Below are 23051 nucleotides of genomic sequence, written 5' to 3' on the forward strand. Positions count from 1 at the left end.
CTGCCGGCCTCGTAACCGGATTGGCTGCGGCGCCAAAGGCAATCGAGCTCTCCCATTGGCTGGGACTCGTTGTCAATCGGTTGCTCTGTATGCTGGGATTTGCTCCCCTGTGGATTTCTTGTGCTTCCTCATTGGCCCTAGCCGGGCTGCAAGCTCATTGGTGCGTTGTGGCCGGTTGCCGGTCAATGAGGGCCTGTCCTCACCCTACCGCCCCTTGGCCGCTGAACCGCCCTCTGCCCTGCTCTGCCCAAGCCCAAATTAATTCAGTCCAGTCAGGGAGGCGGGGACGGAGTCTGGTGAGGGCCGCTGAGAAGTCCGGCCCTCGTCCTCGTAGTGTCCCGCCGGGGGTGCGAGCGACTCGGGCTCCGCGCGCTGCTGCAGGCCGCCGCGCTGACCGAGCCAAGCGGAGCCGTTACTCAGCACGTCCCCGGCGTTCGAACGGCGGCGGTTAGGGGGCGCCTGACGGGGCCGCAGCCCCCAGAAGGAACCGGACGCGGCCACGCTACAGAACCAGCGTGAGACGGAGACAGGTGCGTGCTCCGACCCCGGACTCACGGATCGCTCCTGCAGCGCGGGGCCCAGGTTCCAGTTCCGAGCGGGTCCCGGGCGGAGCGCCGCGTCTCGGCGGCGGCGGGAGCTCCGTGCGCGGGGCCGGGCGGCCCGTGTCCCGAGGGGAGTTTGGTCTCTGGTCGGTCTGTGGGGGGGCAGCGGGGTCACTGCCGGGGCACAGCGGAGGGGTGGGCTGGTGGCGCGTCTCTAGCGACCCGTGCCGGGCGGTAGCGTGAAGCGAGTTGGCTTCGTCTCGCTGCGGCCGGGGGGAGGTGTGGAGGTCTCGGGGGCCCGGGGAATGGGGCCCTGCAGGTTGCTGCAGAGGCACCGGCGCCAGGGTGAACGGGAGGGAGGCTTCGCAGCTATGTGCGATCCCTAGGTGCTCTCCCACACTCCCGGCCACGGGCTGTTGTCGCCTCTCTGCGGCCCCGTGGGCGGATGGGGCCAATCTAAAGGGGCACAGCCTCCCTCTTTCTTCTCCTTGGCCGCCGGAACTGGGGAGCCGACTGCCTCCACCCTCTGGTGCGAGAGCAGGTCCTACGGTTATGCGGAAAGATTCTAAATCAATATTTGAAACACAGCTGCTGCTTATCTCATCTGCTGGGTGGGTGGGTGGGGGAGGCGAGGTATTTCTAAACTGTGTGTGTTGGGGGTGGGTGGGAGTGCTGTAGTGTTTTAGTACCTCATTTCTAAGTAAATTGAGCTATGAAACGTGCTACTATGGATGGAGAGAAATCAAATACTTTATTTTTAAAGTCCATGAATTGGGAGAATGACCCTAAAATGCATATCTGATTTTTCTTTTAGTAGGTTCAGATAGTTTTTATATATATAAATAAAACTAAGTTTCTTGTTTTTATGGAGTAACTAAAAAATGGATATTTGTTTGGAAAATGTGAAGATCACTCTTCGGTTGTCCTGATTTGACCGTTTTTTAGATTTGTTAATTTTCTGTGGAAGAAAAAGTATGAACAGAATGGTGGCAAAATAACCCATCTTGCAGACAGATTTCAGTTACTTTCAGAATATTTAAACAATTAACCATACTAAAACCAAAATATAAATGCAAAAACACAAATCCGTTTTAAATAGTTATATTTTTCTTTAGTATTTGTGCCTTAAATGGTGTGATGAGGTATCAGTTTGAGGCACTGAATCGCCAACAATGCAGTGTTTCAGTGGCTGTCAATGTGCAGATTGTTTTAAGTAGAAGAATACTATAGAGTAGTGTCTTGCATACAGAACACAAACATTATGTAATCTGACTTAATCCCACATTTGTGTATATCTGGGATCTTCTGGGGATTGTTTTTCTGTTTGTTGTTGCTATCTATTGTTTGTTCTGACTCTCTCCCCCTCCCCCTCTCAAAATAGACCCCTAGAGCTGTTTAAAACATATGAAATATCCAGCAAGAGTGGCTGCTACCAGTTAGGGAATTCTTTATTGGACAGTCAATGCAAGATAGGCTTTTTCTCATATTTTTTAATAATACTGAGTATAGTAAAACCATACAGCCACAAGAACATAATGGCCATACTGGGTCAAACCAAAGGTCCATCTCCCCCCTATATTCTGACAGGGGCCAATGCCATGCTTCAGAGAGAAATGAACAGGGTAGTTATCGAGTGATCAATCCTAGTTTCTGACAGTCACAGTTTTAGGGACACCCAGAGAGTGTGGTTGTCTCTGACCATCTTGGCTCATAACTGTTGGTGGACCTGTCCCTCATGATTATCTATTTTGGTTTCAAGCCCAGTTAAAGTTTTAGTCTTTACAGCCTTCCCTAGCAACGAATTCTACAGGTTGACTGTGTGTTGTGTGAAGAGGTACTTATTTGTGTGTGTTTTAAAACTTCTGCCTATTAATTTCATTGGGTGACAGCAGTTCTTGTGTTATGTGAAGGCATACATAACACTTCCTTATACACTTTCTCCATGCTATTTATGATTTTATAGACCTCTAACATATCCCCACCTTAGTAATTTTTTTTCTCTAAATTGAAGTATTTTAAATCTCTCCTCATATGGAAGCTATTTCATATCCTAGTCTCTCTTGTTGCCCTTCTTTTACCTTTTCCAGTTCTAATGTATCTTTTTCGAGATGGGGCGACCAGCGCCATATGCAGTATTCAAGGTATGGGTGTACCATGGATTTGTATAGTGATATTATGATCTATTCGGTCTTATCTATCCCTTTCCTAATACCAAGGTTCATTGTTCATCTGGTTTTGACTCCCTCAAATACCTCTAATTGGTGAGGCATGGTTTCTGTTTGCAAAAGTTATGTTGACTCTTCCCCAACATACCATGTTCATAGCTATGTCTGATCATTCTGTTCTTTACTACACTTTCAACCAATTTGCCTGGTACTGAAGTTATGCTCAGTGATGTGTAATTGCCTGACTTGCTTCTGGAGCCTTTTTTAAAAATCAGAGTTATAGTCGCTATCCTCCAGTCATCTGGTACGAGAGGCTGATTTTAGTGATAATAGTTCTGCCATTTCATATATGACTTCCTTCAGAACACTTGGGTGACTACCATCTAGTGACTTCTTAGTGGTTAATTTTATCATTTGTTCCAAAACCTCTACTGACACTTCAATCTGGAACAGTTCCTCAGATTCTTCACCTAATGAGAATGGCCCAAGGGTGAGACTCTCCCCACATCCTCTGCAATGAAGATTGATACAAATAATTCATTTAGCTTCACAATGGCCTTGTCTTCCTCGAGTGCTTCTTTAGCTATGATGATTCTAAATAGTTTTCCAGGAATATTTTCATTTAAAGGCAAAAAAAATTAGTCTAATCCTTTATAGTGATCAGTTTTTAGTATAGGATAGTACATATCTTTACATTGTGTGTGTGTGTATTTATTTTTAACTTTAGTTTTCAGGCTTCCTCCATGTTCTTCTCTGCATCCATTGTGTTCGTTCATTCTTTACAGCTCTGTTGGTATAATGTCCTCTATCTTTTTAATTGGGCACTAATTTCCTATAGTTATTTCTCATTACATTTTCAAATATCTTATCCCCTTTCCAGTCAAATTAGTTTAAGGATGTTTGTTCATATATATTTGTTCCACAGTAATTCATTATGTAACTGGAAAGGGATTTTAACTATTGGATTGTTGTGTAAATTCTGTTGTAGTTTTTAGTCCTCATTTGTCTGCTTTCAAAATTTTAGGAAACGGTGAAGGAAGTTGTAGAATAGTCTAAATCTATGCTGCTAAAATAAGAATGGGGGAGGGGAATGAAAACCGTTTATATATGTTGCACAGTGTAACTATTGCATATTTTTAGTATTGTCTTAGTTCCCCCACCAAGAACATTGCAAACAGATATTCAGATGCTTAACTTTATTCATATCAGTAGTCCTTCTGAAGTAGCCAGTGGGACTACTCACATGAATAAGGTTATGCACAACACGGGTGTTTACAGTATTTGGGAGATGTAGACTTTGGGCTTGCCTCACCACACAGCTTTTAGCAACAAGGCTGTGTCGACTCAGCCTTGTTGCTAACAGTCAGCGTGTGTAAACGCTCTTTGTCGGCACTTTTGCCGACAAAATATTTCCAGCCTCGCGAGCAGCGTTAGCTTTGTTGGCAGGAGAGCACTCTTGCTGACACGTTCACACTGCCACTTGTGTTGGCAAACCTTCTGTCTTTCGGGGGGGGGGCTTTAAGTACCCACGAAAGACAAGACAACTTTGCAGTGTAGACATACCCTTAGTTAAGCTTTTAGGGAAGGAGATAGTGGGTGTGCTACTTTTTATGGGTCTGGGAGGAAAGAAATTGACTATGTAAAGCAATTACACTTGAAGTGTTCTAAGAGCCCAAGATAAACACTTGGGATGTTGTCACTCATTAGACTGATCTATCTCTTTTTCCCCTTTCTCCAGCTCTACTGAAAAGGTTAATTGCTGAAGATTGGATTAGATTTTAGCTGGCAAGGCAATTTGAATGTTCTGCTTTGGTATAACAGTTTATAATTCATCTGAAGCTTAGAAGAGATTAGTTTTAACAAGCAGGCTATTTATGCTTTAAAAACTGTCCAGTAAAGAGGGGGGTGGGCAAGTTAGTTCTATGATTCTGAGCCTATACTGGTGCAATAGTGCAAGCTTATGCAGTGAAGTTTTAAACTATACCTCAGAAATTTCTACTTTGTAGTAAGATAAACCTAAACCTTAGATTTTTCTCATATTTTTAAATATATTTAGTTTCTTATTGTTCTGAACTTTGAGCACGTATCTTGGAAATGCTGACACTGCAAACATACTTGTACCTTGTTGAACTTCCTTGAGCTCTATATCTTAACTTGCCAGTGACAAGTACAATGTTTCTCCTGTGCTAGGTATCCATACTTACTCCTGGGGGAATTCTACACCACTGCGCAAGCACAGAATCAATGTCCCCTTTTTTTACATCCCATGACAGAGTAATTGATTCTGACTGGGAGATGAAGGGAAGCTGAGAGGGGTCACATTGCAATTACACCTTTTGTCCACCAGGCACTACTGAGGTTCCAGAAGAGAGGGTAGCTGGCTCATGAGCTGGAGCAGCCAGCTGCAGAGAGGGAGGGGGCAGAGGCTGTCTTCCTCACAGCACCCTGCCCGCAGGGACAGATGAGGAGGCATGGGATATGGGAGGGATGGACGGATGTGCGGGGGGGGGGAGGGTCACACAAACTGGGATTCAGAAGGGCTAGTGGGAGGGGGAGAGGCAGAGGAGCTAGTGGGGTAACATTGAGCCCAGGGGCTGAATGGGAGTAGGGGTGCAGAACCACATGGAGATGGGGAGAAGGGTGCAGGGCCGCATGGGGATGAGGAAGAGTGGGGGTTCAGGGATGTGGGCAGGGGGTTGCTGAGTTGGGGTGCAGGGTCACATGGGGACATGTGCAGCTACGCCTGACTGAATCAGGAAAGGGAATGCAGGAACACATGGGTACAGCAGTAGATGTGTCTGACTGAATGGGAGAGCCTGAGGGAGGCTCCCCAACTCGCTAACAATCCCTCTCTCCCATCACCCCAAAACACCTGTTCCATACTTTCCACACCCAACAACCTTCCAGATTCCCTCCCAGGATCCTTCCCAGCAATTACTTCCCTCTCCCTCCGCTCCTATGTTACCCCTGACTCCCCCAAGTGTTTGCACTGCTTGTGAGGGGTGTGGGAAATGTGTTTCTGTATTGTAGTTTAAATGAATTATTACTCAAAGTTCTGTATTAATATGCCTAGTAAGGAATCTGTTTGTCATAAAACAATTCTCGAATCTTTTTTGTTGCCTGTATTGATACAGACATACTTTCTGACAGGTATTTTGAAATAAAAAATACCAACGTAATTGAAACTGGCATGATTATATTGTGTTGTGACAAATAAAATATGCAGAATTTTAAATATTGTGTGTAGAATTTTTAGTATTTTGGAGCCGAATTCCCCCAGGAGTACATACTGCAAAAACTATTGGACAGTGATAGTGGTGCTCCCAACCAGCTCTGAAGGCATCTGTATCGATCACCTGAAGAGAAGGGTACCTCTTTCAACACATTGTGGTAACATATATCGCTAAATATTTGACCTGGAATGGGGAATACTCATGTCCAAGATGTGGGTACCTGGTTATTATACTGGATTCAACCACACTTAGGATCGTCGCATGTAAAGCCTTACAAAAGCAAGGTGAGGGATGTGATATCCCACTGACAACCCATGTGGGAGTGAAAAATATTTACATGTATAATGGATAGTGTAAGTATCCTGGAGTAACTGTTGAAATAATTTTATACTGCAAAGCATTATATTTAGAAGTAAATTTGGACACAGCCAGTGGGTTACACAAGTATTTGTGAGATAGCAATGGGAACGGTTAGCATCAGGATTCTTGTTTTCTATTCCAGGGTCCGTCATTAGATGGTGGTCTAGTTACAAATAGCATAGAAAACTGTAACAATGCTCTTATTTGGGTCATTTGAGGGCTTTGAACCCAGGACCTCTGAGTTTGGCTTGTTTCTAAAGGTGTCTATTGCTTGAGCTAAAGAACCAAATCTCTTAGCATGGAAGTACCATCAGAGTCATAACCCACTATGAAGTGAGCTGTAGCTCATGAAAGCTTATGCTCAAATAAATTGGTTAGTCTCTAAGGTGCCACAAGTACTCCTTTTCTTTTTGCGAACTCACTATATGTTGCCCGAGTTAGTGGGGGGTTACACAAGCATCTGATTTGTCATGTTCCTGTTGAAAGTCTTTGTGGCAGAGTAGGTGGGTTCTGTTCCTAGCTCTGCCTGAAGTGACACATGCAAACTGTCATTTTATTTGTAAAATTGGTGACTGACCGTTATCGCCCCACAAGGTACAAAGCCTTTGCTGCTAATAAAGTTTGTAAAGTGACATTGCACTCCATATGTTTATGGAAATATGCTCATGAGTGTAAATTTAATGTAACTGGAATATGCTTTATGCAAAAGGTCTTTTGTAAGGTATCATTACAAAATTTATCATCTACTGAGTGTGTTCATCCTATTTGTATGAATGTATCATTCTTGTATCTGAAGCAAGAAATATGAAGTGTTACTCTGAAGTTCTATTCTAACTATGCAACGTGTGGGCCATTAATGGTGGCTTGGAATCTTGATGGCTCCCATTAACTAGAACAATTGGTGGTAAATGACTGTTTACTTGTAAGCCTTCTTGTATACCTGTGTGTCAGCCAGTGGGTAATGAAGTCTCACCGGACATGTGAACATGTCACATGATACTGGAATCCATCTTAAACCTGGGACTTTTCCATTTAGAAGGAAGGGTGGGAACTCAGACAAAGGATTCCTGCCTTGTGCCAAAGATATAAAAGGGGGTGGAACAGAACAGAGGGGTGGCCAGACATGAGGAATCCCCTAGTTACCACCTAAGATGGAGCTGACAAAGACCATACCAGGGGAAAGGATTGGGCTCAGAGTAGGAAGGAGTCTAGTCTGTGAAAGAAGCTTATTGGAACATCTGAGGAAGAGATTTACCTGTATTCAGTTTCTTAATGTATTAGGCATGTGTGTTTGTGTTTTATTTTGCTTGGTAACTTACTTTGTGCTGTCTGTTATTACTTAAATCCCCTTAAATCCTACATTTTATACTTAATAAAATCACTTTTTTTTTATTAACCCAGAGTAAGGGACTGTTACCTGGGGGAGCAAACAGCGGTGCATGTCTCTCTATTAGTGTTATAGAGGGTGGACAATAAGCTTTATATGGAGTAAAACAGACTTATTTGGGGTTTGGATCCCATTTGGAACTGGGTGTCTGTGTGCTGAAGATAGGTGACTTGCTGAGCAGTTTTTGGTTAAAGTCTGTAGCTTTGGGGGCGTGGTTCAGACCCTGGGTCTGCGTTGCAGCCGGCTTGCGTGTCTGGCTCAACAAGACAGCGTTCTGGAGTCCCAAGCTGGCAAGGAAGATGGGCTCAGGGGTAGTTTCAGCACATCAGGTGACAGTCCCAAGGGGGTCCCTGTGACCAAACCCGTCACAACTGGCAGTTGGCAGAAGAACTGGGATTGGACTCTGGGCTTGCAGTTTAGTTGTAAATTCTGCTAAGCTACAGTACTCTCTGTATGGGGAGCCTGTCTCTGGTTTTGCATCCTTAAAATAGTCTGAAGGCTGGAGATTTTCATGTCATGAGATTCCCTGCAGTAGGGGCCAAAATCACGTTACGATAAGTTTGAAATGGTTGATGACACAGTAGTGATTCTTGGCTAACGAGATCCTTATTCCTTTAGCGCATTGGAAACCGTGTTCTGTTTAATGTTGTTGGCTTTTCAGTGATTGTCATTCTAACTTGAAGTTTTTGGAAGGATCAGTACCATGCTTTCTGGGCCAGAATACATCATGTGAATAGTTGATTTCTAACGTCAAAATTTTTGTACTTGTCTTAAGGAATATAATTATTCTTTTAATAAAAATAAATTCTCATGATTAATGACATTAATTTTCCTCTATTGGTTTTCAAATTTCACCTCTAATAATCTAAAGTTATATTTTAAGATGTTAAAAATTGTTGTACACAAATTTTCTTAGTTACAAGTTGATAGTCTGTTTTAAATTTAAGATTATAAAGAGTAACCTTTGTTGTAAAACATTCTTCCAACATGCGCCTGTAGTCTGTAATTACAATGACATGTTTAATTTTACTCCATGTTCTTCTATGGAATTGTAATTAGAAATTTTTCTCTTTTCCTATTTCAGAATAGAAGATGAATAATCTTTCCTTTAGTGAACTGTGTTGCCTGTTCTGTTGTCCACCATGCCCAGGGAAAATTGCTTCCAAACTGGCGTTTTTACCTCCAGATCCTACTTACACACTGATGTGTGATGAAAGTGGTAGTCGCTGGACTCTGCATCTTTCAGAACGAGCAGACTGGCAATACTCCTCTAGAGAAAAAGATGCCATTGAGTGTTTCATGACTAGAACCAGCAAAGGTAACAGGATTGCCTGTATGTTTGTGCGTTGCTCACCTAATGCCAAATATACTTTGCTCTTCTCACATGGAAATGCCGTTGACCTAGGTCAGATGAGCAGTTTTTACATAGGACTGGGTTCACGGATTAACTGCAACATATTCTCATATGATTATTCTGGATATGGCGCAAGTTCTGGGAAACCGACAGAGAAGAACCTGTATGCTGATGTTGATGCTGCTTGGGTGGCTCTTAGGACAAGGTAAGGAGTTAATTGCAAATTGTTTTTCGCTGTGCTTTACAAAAGTTTACTTAATCTATGCTAGCATGGAGTCTATTCCCATCTTAAAATACTGTATTCTAGCATTATCAAATTCATATTAGATCTGGGTGGTCAGACTTTGCCACATTTCAAGTGAATTGCTTACAAAAATTACTGCTATATGTTAAATCTATTTTAGGTTCCAGTTCTGCAGATTGGATCAGCTTGCAGGATTGGGGTATAAATGATTATAGATGGCTTGAAATTCTAGTGCCCAAAGGCAGATACTTTTGGACCAGTCCACTTAACTAACCTATGTGTATCCCACTTCCATTGGAGGATTAACAGATACCAATGTTGGCAAATGTCAACCAAACCCACTGCTCCTGGAGTGATATCACATTTGATCTGAGAAAGTTGTCTTCTGTTTTCCTTGTAATGTTCTTTGTTGGTGTGCTGGTAACCTGCAGCAGACTCCTTTCCCATTTCCCACATCAGACCCGGAACTTCAGGAACAAGGAACAAGTAGTTTAAGGGGCTTGTGAGGTACCTTGATGTTGTGGGGGAGGGCCATGCAAAACCTTGGGGCATGCAAAACCTTTTCTAAAACGTTGTAAATCATATCTTGTATACATTAGAGTATTTTAAAAAACAAACATATGGACTATCTTGCACAGACAGAAGAACAAAATAGTATAAATTGCTAGTTGTGCATCTAAACTGTAGAAAGTGCATTGTGCTTGAGAAATAGTATGTGATTGTTTTAGACACTGGTCAGATTTTTCTCCTGGGTTTGGTGCATTTTGCAGTGCTCTTCCAGAGCAAAGCTAGTCCTAAATCCAATATAGCCTGCTGTATGAGGAGATCGTCTGATGATGTGATATCACTGTCATAGAATCATAGAACTGGAAGGGACCTTGAGAGGTCATCTAGTTTAGTCCCCTGCTCTCAAGGCAGGACTAAGTATTCTATAGACCATGCCTGACAGGTGTTTGTCCAACCTACTCTTAAAAATTTGCAATGATGGAGATTCCACAACCTCCCCAGGCACTTTATTCCAGTGCTTAACCACTCTGACAGGAAGTTTTTCCTAATGTCCAACATAAACCACCCTTTTTGCAATTTAAGCCCATTGCTTCTTTTCCTATCCTCAGAGCTTAAGAAGAACATTTTTTTTTCCTTCTCCTTGTAACAACCTTTTATGTACTTGAAAACTGTTATGTCCCCTCTCTTTGCCAGACTAAACAAACCCAATTTTTCCAATCTTCCCTCATAGGTCATGTTTTCAAGACCTTTCGTTTTTGTTGTTCTTCTCTGGACTTTCTTCAGTTTGTCCACATCTTTCCTGAAATGTGGCCCCCAGAACTGGACACAATACTCCAGTTGAGGCCTAATCAGCACGGAGTAGAGCGGAAGAATTACTTCTTGTGTCTTGCTTACAATACTCCTGCTAATACATCCCAGAATGATGTTTGCGTTTTTGTTTTGTTTTTTTTCCCCCTCAACAGCGTTACACTGGCTCTCATAATGACCCCCAGATCCCTTTCCGCAGTACTCCTTCCTAGGCAGTCTTCCCATTTCATATCTGTGCAATCGTTCCTTCCTAAGTGGAGTACTTTGCATTGTCCTTACTGAATTTCATCCTATTTACTTCAGACCATTTCTCCAGTTTGTCCAGATTATTTTGAATTTTAATCCTATCCTCCAAAGCACTTGCAACCCCTCCCATCTGCAAACTTTTTATAAGTGTGTTCTCTGTGCCATTATCTAAATCATTGATGAAAATATTGAACCGAACCAGACCCAGAACCGATCCCTGCGGGACCCCACTCATTATGCCCTTCCAGCATGACTGTGACCCACTGATAACTACTCTCTGGGAAGGTCATAAGAGACAGTATCAAAAGCCTTACTAAGGTCAAGATGTACCACATTTATACTGCTTCTCTTCTCTCCCTCTTCCCCCCCACCCCCCCGAGGTCTCCATTCTATAATGTCAGATGCCTTGGTGTACACTAGTCAAAATTTATCCTAGTGTCACTAGTGAAGATAAATGGTGGTCAAGGACTTGTAGCATCTAACAGGAAAACATTTTTACCAGAAAACCTGGCCTCTTTGTTGCATGTGAAAGGCCTATATAGTGAAGTCCAGGCAGGCTTCACCTAAGCACCTTCGTTCAGGCATTAAAACTATCTAGGGCACCAGGCCCACAGGAATAAGTAAATAACCAAAGAAAATAGTCATCTGACTCCCTAAGTGCCCTTGCATGCCTTCGCAAAAATGCTAACGTGGGTGGACAGTATTGCAAGTATGGTCTTTCAACTCATTTAAAAAAAAATAGTACAACCTAAATTTCTGCCCCAGGAGGAATCGGGGAATGCAGGCAGCTATCCTAGATCTCCTATGAATAGGTGCAAATGAACCTGTCCCTGCTCTTCAAAATCAAAGCCTTCTTCCATGTTGTTCCTAGGCCATCCCCAAAAGAATCAGAAAGCTACAGCTATCAGGATGCACTTCACCGCTATCTCAGCTTTTCACACTCATGCAAGGGTTGACAGTATTCACTCACTACAGTAACCATGTTGATGAAAGTATTGTTGTACCACCTGCACCATAGGCTTGAATCCTATTCTCACAAAGCTAGCGCAGCCTCTGTTCAAACTTAAGTCAAAGTGTTCTCTGTACCATCTATCTTTTGAGGACAGTAATCTTCATAGCCATCACACCAGGCCAAAGTTTTGTGATATGATTCTATTTCTCCCAATGTTGTGTTCCATAAGAATAAGGTAATTGTGTCTTTATTCATAATTCCTGTCTAAATTGACCCCTGATTTCCATCTTAATGGGGCAGTTACCCTGTTTAGATCTCTTTCCCCCTCCCCCCGTCCCCCCACCTCATTGATATTTAAAGGAGCTCAAACTCTGTATTTTAGATGTTTGGAGGGCCCAAAGTTTGATCCTAAATAGACAATTTATGTTCTAGTTCCCTATGCCTCTCAGGCAGATGAGGGAAGACCAGGGCTTTGCCAATCACAGCCCAAAGGTTGTCCAAATGTTTGACACTGTGTATTACTCTTGTGATCTTGCAGATATTCAGCCTCCTGGAGATCTGTTTATGCAGATCTAGACACATGGCAGTTCTTATAGTGTGTTCTTGCTCTGTCATTATCTTAGTATTTTTCAGAGCTGCTAATTGAAACTCTATATGCTCTTTAAGTGGCAATGTTTCCCTCAACTTGGTCTCTAAATCTGAGGCCCAGTTTGGGAGAACAGTATTAGTCATTTCTTACTAATACGCTCAACCTGACACTCAAAACTGATGCACTATTTGGGAGGATATTTCTGTACTCTGTTAAACTAGAAATTCTCCACCAACCCCAGTGGAGATTGTACTGTTTACTAAACATCCACAAGTGGGACAGAGTAAGCAGAGGCCACCTTGAAGAAGCAAATTACTTACAGTAACTGTAGTTCTCTTAAATAGAAAAGGAGTACTTGTGGCACCTTAGAGACTAACCAATTTATTTGCGCATAAGCTTTCGTGAGCTACAGCTCACTTCATCGGATGCATTGAGCTGTAGCTCATGAAAGCTTATGCTCAAATAAATTGGTTAGTCTCTAAGGTGCCACAAGTACTCCTTTTCTTTTTGCGAATACAGACTAACATGGCTGCTACTCTGAAACCTGTAGTTCTTAGTGTTTATGCCTAGTATCCACCCTCTCTTCAAATCTTTGGAGTCTAGTGTTAAGTATTGCCATTGAAGGACAGCAAGAAAAGAACATAGAAAGGAAATGTGGCCCCGACTGACGCTACTCTCTATATTCCACGTTTGTATGTCCCACTTATCCACATGTGGGAATGTGCAGCAATGCTCTTGAGCTAACCTTACTGATAAGTAGCTTCTCTATTTCAGTTTGTAAACTTTGAGACCAGTAGCAGCTGAGAACGCTATGTAGACAGTATGTTCAGTCATTGTAGAGAAAAATTACTTTGTACTATTCTTGAACTACTTTTCCCAGTTTATAGTTGTGGCCAAATCCCTTGGCTGGAGGAAAGGATTGTTTAAAAAAAAAATTGGGAAAGCAAGGGAAAATTGAGGAATTTACCCTCCAAAAATGTATTTAATTCTGTATAATAATTTGAGCTTTCACTTAAATTTTTATAGAAGGACCTGCATTTTTCAAAAATAAATAATTTAAGAAATTTCTGAATGCAATAAATTAAACACAGCCCATGTTATTTGTTTGAGGATTCCATATGCTCTTTATTGAGAGTTTGTGTAGCATTCAGTTCTCAAACTGGGGTTCAGGACCCCTCAGGGGTCGCGAGGTTATTACAGGGGGGTCCATAAGCTGTCAGCCTCCAACCAAACCCTGCTTTGCCTCCAGCATTTATAATAAGAAAAGGAGTACTTGTGGCACCTTAGAGACTAACCAGTTTATTTGAGCATGAGCTTTCGTGAGCTACAGCTCACTTCAAGTGAGCTGTAGCTCACGAAAGCTCATGCTCAAATAAATTGGTTAGTCTCTAAGGTGCCACAAGTACTCCTTTTCTTTTTGCGAATACAGACTAACACGGCTGTTCCTCTGAAACCTAGCATTTATAATGGTGTTAAATATATAAAGAAGTCTTTTTTTTAATTTATAAGAGGGGGTCACACTCGGAGGCTTGCTGTGTGAAAGGGATCACCAGTGTGAAAGTTTGAGAACCACTGGTATAGCATATTTCAGTCGGGCAAATGATGCAATGAACATTGCCTTATCTTACATCTAAACAATTATATAATTGCGGAATAAGGAAATGAGAAAATGATGGGTAGGTGCTCAGATGTTCAAGTATATACACAGAAATAGCAGGGGGGGTCTTTAGTGTGGATAAATTGTACTGGTGCTCCAAAATACATAATTATGTATTTTTCTGCATGGTGGATGTTTGGGAAGTGATTCCAGGATGTATTTCCCCATTTTGTCTTATAGCTGATAAATGGATTTGTCCTTCAGCCATTCCTTATGTCCAGGTGTCTTATTCTTTTTCCCAGTGTTTAAGAATTATACATGTGACTATAATCATAGCTACTATTTCCCTAAATAATGGGTGAGATCGCAGTTCAGAATAATCAAAAACATAGGCTAGCATCTTCCCAATATCTTAACATTTTAACTTTTGGTGTATTTCTAGCCAATATTTTGCTGTAGTAGGGCAATACTTTATATACTCCCTTTTTGACATGCCCAGCTGTGAACAGTGGATTTACATCCTAATTTCTGAAGTTTTGAGGAGTCAAATGAAATCTGTTTCATTTTTACAATCTGTAGTCCTTTTAAAATTGATACCTGGTTGCACTGTACCCATTTTGCTAGCTTTGTTTTATATTTTGACTACTAGCTTCTATGTTTAAATGCAATGTTTTCTGTCTTGGATTATTGGGAAATTGTTAAGCCACTCAATGTTGGAAGTATTTAGAAGGTTTCCTAGTAGTTTTTTTAAATACAGGATGGATTTGGAGACTTTCTGAAAATGGAAGTTAACTATATATTCCATCACTGCATATACCAGCCAGTCGTCATACAATTGTTTAGTCATATTTTGTATAATATGGGCCAGATTCTTCCCTTCCCTTTCTTATCCCTCTTCATAGGTTCAGTGATACAAAGGGGTGAATCTAGTTGTATCTGTTCAGCTGAGAACTCCCCTGGTACGAGTGTTCTCACCTGGTGTAAAGCCAGTCTATCAGGCTTCTCTGCCTCTACTTCCCCGATAGGCCAAATGTATGCAGGGGCATGGCCAGTGCTTCAGCTCTTCTCAGCTGGTAGACAGTCCTTTTTAGGAAAGTTGCCAGTTGGCATATGTTCAAGTTGTCCCTGTGCTGGTCTAGTTGACACTGGGACCAGGGACAACTGAGGCAGAATCAGAGAGCCAAAACCAACTACCCGAGTGTCCTTTCTTTCCTGTGCTAAGTTAATCTTGAATGAAGATCTGTCTTTGTATCTTCATATTCTACTTTAAATACCTGTCTTCCCGGATAAGCTCCCCAAAGTATCTGGCTAGGTATATGTTCACAAGTACCTGATAGTAAGGCCAGGTCTACCTTTAGAAGCGCTTTGCTGGTATACTATAACGGCGAAGTGCTCCTTTTGTGGACACAGTTTGATACCAGCAAACACAGCCCCCTGGTCACCTTCCCCACAAAATAAGCTATACAACTAAAAGAGCAGTTTTGCCAGTATTACTGCATTCATACTAGAGGCTAGAGACTTCTGACCAACGTAGCTATGCTGGCAACAGTTTGTCATGTATACTTAGCCTAAGTTTCGTATGTACTGAATTGGTAAAATTAAAAACTTTTTACAAATACCAGTGCAAATGTACACCATACTCCTGTATTAGTTACGAAAATTAAAGCAGAGTTCCTAAAGGGAGTGGCTTCTCGTATCTTCAAGAGGAGCTCTGAGTTTTATTTTTCTAAGGCAGACGGGACTACTTTAAAACATACTGACAGACATCTTTCTCAACGTATCAATGTTGCACAACGTGGGGGAATGTCTAAACGTGTGTGATACCACTATTTCAACATGTGAAAAACAGGGTCACTTTTTACACAAATTGTATTAAATGGTGAAATACTGTTTTATTAAAACCTTTTTTAAAAAAAAAAAGAAAAAACCTTATGGCTATTTTTTCTCAGTTTTTCTATTTTCTTCTGTGATATTCTAAAATATTTCACTACTTTAAAGCTTCTGTTTGTTTTCCATTTATGCTGTTTGGGTTTATTTTGTGTTTGTCCTTTATTTAGATTTTTCCTATGCACATTTGCATATCCACTTTTCCAAAAGGAAAGCTAGATAGGGCAACTCACATTTTCAAATCCATTTTCTAATTTCCTTTTTCTCCATTACTTTTCTCTACTCCTTCCCACTGTACCTGTCGGTTCTTAATTCTGATTCAGTTAACCCCTTTCTTCAGTCTGACCTGTTCTCTCTCTGCCAAGCCCTGATGCTGCTTCAATGAACTTCCTAGCAGTCAGACTGTAAAGAGCTGTGTACCTCTGGCAAAGGATGGGAGGAGTACTTATCGTGGCAATTGGTGCTCATTTGGTTCTTTCCCCTTTAAGGCTTCCAAGCACCAGTTTATGAATTGCTTTTCAGTGGCCATGCTCTTATGGGAGTGAGTGATGTAGAGCAAGGTTGTTGCATTGGATGCCTTTTGGTTAGGGCAGCAGAAATCTGGGTTCTGGCTCTGTTACAGTCTGCCTGTGTAGCCTTGGACAGGTCATTGAATCTCTTTCCCTTGTTCCCCATTTGTAAAATGGGTGTTATAGTTACCAAAAGTAGATTGTTAATCACTTCAAGACTTTGAATCAAGATAGATGTCTTCTTATAAAAAACTCCAGATTGACCAGAAATAATGGCTTGATAAAGGAACTACTCCATGAAATTGTATAGTGTATTATGCAGTTTGACAGATTAGATGATCATAATGGTCACTTCTGGCCTTAAAAAATCTGTGAATGAGCAGAGCGCATCTCACTGCGATTTTTGTCATCACAGACAAATGGGAATCTTCTTGCTCCTAGAAGGTGGCTGTAGGAATCATTTATCGCATTTATCCCTATATAACAAGAGTAGCTGGTTGTCACTCGATTGAGTATGCTAGTAGCAACTAGCATAAATAAATGTTGTGCTCTCTTCCTAAGCTCCAGGGCCCCTGCTGCTGCTGACAGCTTTGCAAAGCTGCAGCAGAGTGAAAACTAACTAATCTTGCCAGTTTTGTTATGCAGAAGTGAAACTCTCAAAAATTAGGTCAGTTTCACTCTGCCTGGGGAAAACTGAGCGGCAGCAGAGGCAGGCACTAAAGCAATTTACTGGGGAAGAGAACTTAAAATGGAGATACCAGCTCACAGCAGCCACAGAATAGAGTAGCTGTGACTTTTACCACAGTGGCTAGGAGGCTCTGGGATGCATGGAAGGAACAGAAAGGGAGGATCTTCTGCCTTACAGCAGCTAAATAGGGTTCAGTGAGAGGGGGCTTAATATATATATTGGACAGAGACAGTATGAAGGATGGAACCCCTGAACAAGCATCCAAGCTCTCCCTTATCTAGATCAGTAGTTACTCTGTTTCAGTATCTGGTCTCTGGCCAGTTACCTAATGCCTCAAAGAGAGAGATGCAAGAAACCTCAAATGGGACAATTTATGTAGTAACCAGCCCATATAGGAAGTCAGTTAATGGTTAGCTTATTCCTTGAATAAAGCATGAAGGTTTTTTATGCCTTCCAAATGTTAAGGTTTTTCTAAAATGTGATCTTAACATAGCTGGATGTTCTTACTGTTCATATAATCTTAGTCTTTTTTTAATCTTGCTAAGCTCTTGGCCTCAGTGGTATCTGATGAGGATGAATTAACAGACTAATAGCGTGGTTTGCAAAAAATGCTTCCTGTCATCCGTTTTGAATTTGTTGCCTGTCAGTTTCATTGAATGCCTCCTTATTGTTGCATTATGAGAACAGCTAAATAGAAGTACCCAGTCCACTTTCTCTGTACCATTCATTATTTATATCGTGTCTCTCCATTATTTATTCTCTGAACAGTTCCAGTATTTGCCATCTCTCTCCATTTGAAATGTTTTCCATTCCACTGTTTCATCACCTGGTTCCGAACTCTTTCTATTTTTGCTACATATTTTTGAGAGATGGTGATCAGAGTTGAACATACTGTTCCATAAAATGGGTTGTATTCTAAACTGAGTGAAGAAGCTCTTGGGTAGCAGAGAGAATGCTTTCTCTTTTCAAGCAGGAGTGACAGAGGTTGATAATGGTCTGTGTGTGAGACTGGAAAGCCAATATGAAAGATGGAGAGGACTGAGCAGGATCCAGAAACACTACCCACTTTGCAATTGTAGCATCAACCTCTCTTCAAACAGGGAGGGGCCTGGGCACCTCTCCAGGGCTTTGTTCCTTGATCTGACCTGAGGGGACCTGCATAATTTTTCACATGTTCTTTGGCTGGTTGGTATCTGGTAAATTTTTTCAAGTCCTAATCATAAGCCTTTTTTCTGGAGTTTAAAATTTGATGGTACTAATTTTGATGAGCTGAAATTTGACATTGCCTCTGTATAGGAGGATTTTATTTCAGAGTTGGGTTTGTGGTTTAACAAGGTGATGCTTCAGGTGATGCCTCATTTTACTTGTACGTAATTTTTTAAAAATTAAGAGTGGCTGAGTAATGTTGTAACTGATCATCTTCTTTAGCATCCCATGTTTGCTGCATATCAAGTATTAACAGCTCTTTTGTACAGTGTTTATTCCATTTGCCACAACCTTGTGTAATAGTGTTTAATGAAGTACTCCTACCTTGATATTTGATAAAAAGGGGTGGGAAAGAACTATACAGCCATTTAACAAAAATAGATAACTTACTACATTTTTGAAGTCAATATCAGATGTCTTTAAAGTTTACACTAGGGGTTCTCAAACGGGGGTTGGGACCCCTCAGGGGGTTGTTAAGTTATTATGTGGAGGGGTCGCGAGCTGTCAGCCTCTACCCCAAACCCCGCTTTGCCTCCAGCATTTATAATGGTGTTAAATATATTAAAAAGTGTTTTTAATTTGTATGGGGGGAGGGTCACACTCAGAGGCTTGCTATGTGAAAGGGATTACCAGTATAAAAGTTTAAGAATCACTGGATTAAACCAATAAAAGATTACATTATCCATAACTAGGGCCCTACGAAATTCACAGCCATGAAAAACATGTCACGGCCCATGAAATCTGGTCTCCTGTGAAATCTGTGTAGTATAGAGGGTAAAAGCAAACAAAAGTCCAGATTTCACAGGAGAGACCAGTGTTTCTCAAATTGGGGGTCTTGACCCAAAAGGGAGTTGCAAGGTTGTTGCGGGGGGGGTTGGGTTTCACAGTATTGCCACCCTTACTCCTGTGCTGCCTTCTTCGGCTGCCCAGCCCTGAAGGAAGTGCCCCACCAGCAGCAGTGCGGAAGTAAGGGAGGCAATACCATACCATGCCACTCTTAACATCTGCGCTGCTGCTGGTGGCGGCTCTGCTTTCACAGCTGGGATGCCATCCAGCAGCTGCCACTCTCTCACTGCCCAGCTCTGAAGACAATGCCAGCAGTAGCACAGAAGTAAGGGTAGCTAGCAATACTGCAATCCCATCTATATTAGCCTTGAGATCCCCTTCCTCCAACCACACACACACAACACACTCCTTTTTGGGTCAGGACCCCTACTGAACAACACCATGAAATTTTAGATTTAAATAACTGAAATCATGAAATTTATTATTATTTTTAAAATCCTAGGACCATGAAATTGACCAAAATGGACCGTGAATTTAGTAGGGCCCTATCCATAACTTAAGTATAGTGAGGGGCGGGGGGAGGGGGGGGAAATGGACTGTGACAGCAGCATGAGCCTTTTTTGTGGTTCCTGGGCTTTATGGTTAAACATATTTAAGTTTTGTTAAAAAAAAAAAAAAAAAAGATAGTTTGTCCCAAATTAGGCATGTCCCTAACTTTGTTAAATCTGATGTAGAAAGCTGCCTTGATTCAAAATACTCTGTCATCTTGGAATACAACAAACACTTCTGTTTTCTGTAGCAGGCTAACTAGTGGACATGATTCCAGAGTTCTGACTTTATCCATGGTGCTTTTGCATACATGTAGCCTTTAAACAAAAAACAAACCCCCCATATTTCAGTATCTTTCCAGACTTAAGACAAAAATGTTTGCCAAATACAAAACTGGTAGTAGAAAAGCTTTACTGTCAAAATTCTAAGTCAGACAAAAGTGGAAGATTGAAGTACAGGAAAGTAATATTACAACTACGATATGTGGTTCTCTTACTAGTCACTTTTGTTCATCCTACTTGGTAAATTTTGATCCACAAATATGATTATTTTTCTACCTAATTCATGTAACAAAACCAATTCAGTTTATTTTAGTGTATACCAGTTTTTAACACTGTTAATGTTATAGGTACGGAATCCGCCCTGAAAATGTGATTGTATATGGCCAAAGTATAGGAACAGTACCATCTGTGGATCTCGCTGCTCGGTATGAGAGTGCTGCTGTAATTCTTCATTCTCCTTTGACCTCGGGAATGCGAGTAGCCTTTCCTGATACGAAGAAGACCTACTGCTTTGATGCGTTCCCAAAGTAAGTTGCTACTAACATTCTCAGAATAGGGAAGAAAGTAATCTTGCAAATTCTTTGCAGTTGTCCTTTAAGGTAATGTAATATAAACTCTAATATCCTCTAATTACATAATTTGTTTGCCAGAAGGTGGGAATGAGTGACAGGAAATGGATCACTTGATAATTACCTGTTCTATTCATTTCCTCTGGGGCACCTGGCATTGGCCACTGTTGGAAGACAGGATACTGGGCTAAATGGACCTTTGGTCTGACCCAGTATGGCCGTTCTTGTGTACAAAGAGTGAATCAAGACATGGTGAATCCAGAAACATTTGAATACATGAAAAAAGATTAACCCATAGCCTAAGGACAGGTCTACACTAACAAGTTAAGTTAACCCAGCTATGTCGTTGAGTTGTGAAAAATCCACACCCCTGAGCAACATAGTTAAGCTGGCCTAATCCTTGATGTAGACAGCACTAGGGATAATGGAATAATTCTTCTATCAACCTAGCTACTGCCTATCAGGAAGGTGGATTAACTACAGCAATGGGAGAACTCCTCCCATTGCTATAGCAAGTGGCTACACTGAAGCACTACAGCTGCAGCCATGCTGCTGTACCTGTTTAAGTGTAGACATAGCCTAAGAGTCTCTTATTCTTGAAGGTTAAGTGTGTAAACTTGACTGCTCTGTGTTCATGTTTGTGTGAATCTTTTTTTCTTGCAGCATTGACAAAATTTCTAAAATAACATCACCAGTGTTAATAATCCATGGGACTGAAGATGAAGTAATTGACTTTTCGCATGGCTTAGCATTGTTTGAGCGTTGCCAGAGACCTGTAGAGCCACTGTGGGTAGAAGGAGCAGGCCATAATGATGTGGAGCTTTATGGACAGTACCTTGAACGATTAAAACAGTTTGTATCACAGGAACTGGTGAATTTGTAAAGTACTTTATATATTTACATGCTTTTTCATTTCACTGCAGAACTGCACACTTTGATAAATACTAACATAAAACCTGAAGGTTTTGTTTTCAAATCATGTCAGTTGCCTTCATAAATGTACAGGTAATGATTTGTGAACATAATTAATGAAGGTTTTAATACCAGTATTATAAACTGGAATAACATGATCATGCAGTTCAACTTGTGTAGTTCGTATACTATGTGTGAGTTTTCTTTTTAGATGTACAAAATATCACAAGGAGTACTGTATGAAATTTTAATTATGTAAAATCAGATGCTGTAAAAGTGTTGCCAAATGCTTTAGCATATCAAACAAATTTATAAATATTTTTTAAACATCTCAAAATGTACTGTGACTTATTCTGTTACACAGGTGTACATTAAAAATCAGACTTCGAAACAGCTGTACTTGTAAAAATACCAATAGCCATGAAATTTAAGCAAATATGTAATGAAAACATAGACACTCACTGGAATTGGCCCAGGCCCTGTTTTATAGGGAGCAGGTCAAAACAAGCTTTTTTTGCTACAGTGCATTATATCTTATGTCTTGTGCTTAATTTGTTTTTTTTTGTCTGGAAGATGAGGTTTAAATCTGCCTACTCATCTATTCCTTAGCTAAAGAGGTTATTCTGTAAAATGGAGTCATAAAATACCACTGTTATAATAAATTTCATTCATATGCTCACTACTGAGGTGTAACTAAATATTTTAGTGGTTTGTTTGAAACCGGTAAGGTATTTAGAGCTAGTTTTAAATGTCAATTCTGCGGAGATGCAGTATATGGATAGACAAACTTCCAGAATTCTTTCTAACTTTCTAATGAACAAATGAAAGCTTGCAGTCGTCAGTTCAGGTTTACTTTTGGGTGTTTATTAGTATGCAACCTATTGTTTTTTATTACTGTATGATAATTTTACTAATCTGGTCCTGAACAGTGAAGAAAGAGAATGTTGACACTTCTTTTTTGTATTAACTCATAGTGAAATAAATTTTGTAAGTTGCCTTTCCCTTGAATGAGTTTTGCTTGAATAAAACTATGAAAGATAATGACAAACTTAAAATTAGATGTAGCCTAATTTGTAAACATAGTAATATTCCAAGAATACACACTGTGCTTCTAATTTTAAGGCCTTATGTAGTTTGTTCTTGTTTTTGTGATTGTCCAAGACTACTGTGTAATTAAATGTATTATCAAATATTGTGAATGATTTGGTTCAGATGTGTTAACTAACAGTAAATAATATTACACAATATGCTGTTTATTTTTTTTTTCTGAAAAACTTCAACATACTAAACAACTATCTGGCTAACAACTATAAAAGGAGACTGATATTTCTGAGGAAGATCATCTGCAGGCTGTTTTTCAGAGGCCCCCTTCACAAAACCAGGGATATGGTATGTTTGCCAGCAAAGATCACGGGCAGTGTTGCTGCCCATAGGCAGTTGATGACAAGCTGTCATAACTTGAGCAGTACTCCTCATTCTGCATGAGTTTTATGCTGTGGGACATAGCAGCTCAGAACTGGAAGGACACAAAGATAGATTAAAGCCATCTTACCCCCACTTTTCCCTGGGCTATCAGTTTAAGGCATTTTGCCCATAATGTTTAGTACCCAGTTTGTACAGCTGTCTCTCATTACACTTCTAGACAGTGGAGAATTGGACTCTTGAGTGCAATTCCACATGA

The 23051-nt window shown here is 41.0% G+C and overlaps 1 protein-coding gene across 1 annotated transcript; it reads left to right on the plus strand.

Moving 5' to 3' along the window:
• The first annotated feature begins 134 nt into the window (after nt 1-134).
• Nucleotides 135-22615, plus strand: ABHD17B (abhydrolase domain containing 17B, depalmitoylase). Its single transcript, XM_048849919.2, has 4 exons — nt 135-530; nt 8772-9246; nt 20237-20416; nt 21122-22615. Exons 2-4 carry the CDS (start codon nt 8780-8782, stop codon nt 21339-21341), a joined length of 867 nt encoding a protein of 288 aa, XP_048705876.1. The 5' UTR covers nt 135-530; nt 8772-8779; the 3' UTR covers nt 21342-22615.
• The last annotated feature ends 436 nt before the right edge of the window (nt 22616-23051 follow it).

Source organism: Caretta caretta, chromosome 5, assembly GCF_965140235.1.
Source record: "Caretta caretta isolate rCarCar2 chromosome 5, rCarCar1.hap1, whole genome shotgun sequence".
Classification (NCBI taxonomy): Eukaryota; Metazoa; Chordata; order Testudines; family Cheloniidae; genus Caretta; species Caretta caretta.

Bases quoted from the DNA above. Each gene is read 5' to 3' on its own strand.
- ABHD17B (XM_048849919.2), top strand. From the start codon at position 8,780: ATGAATAATCTTTCCTTTAGTGAACTGTGTTGCCTGTTCTGTTGTCCA. The intron at 9,247-20,236 runs GTAAGGAGTTAA...TTAATGTTATAG, and splicing joins TGGGTGGCTCTTAGGACAAG to GTACGGAATCCGCCCTGAAA. The intron at 20,417-21,121 runs GTAAGTTGCTAC...TTTTTCTTGCAG, and splicing joins TGCTTTGATGCGTTCCCAAA to CATTGACAAAATTTCTAAAA.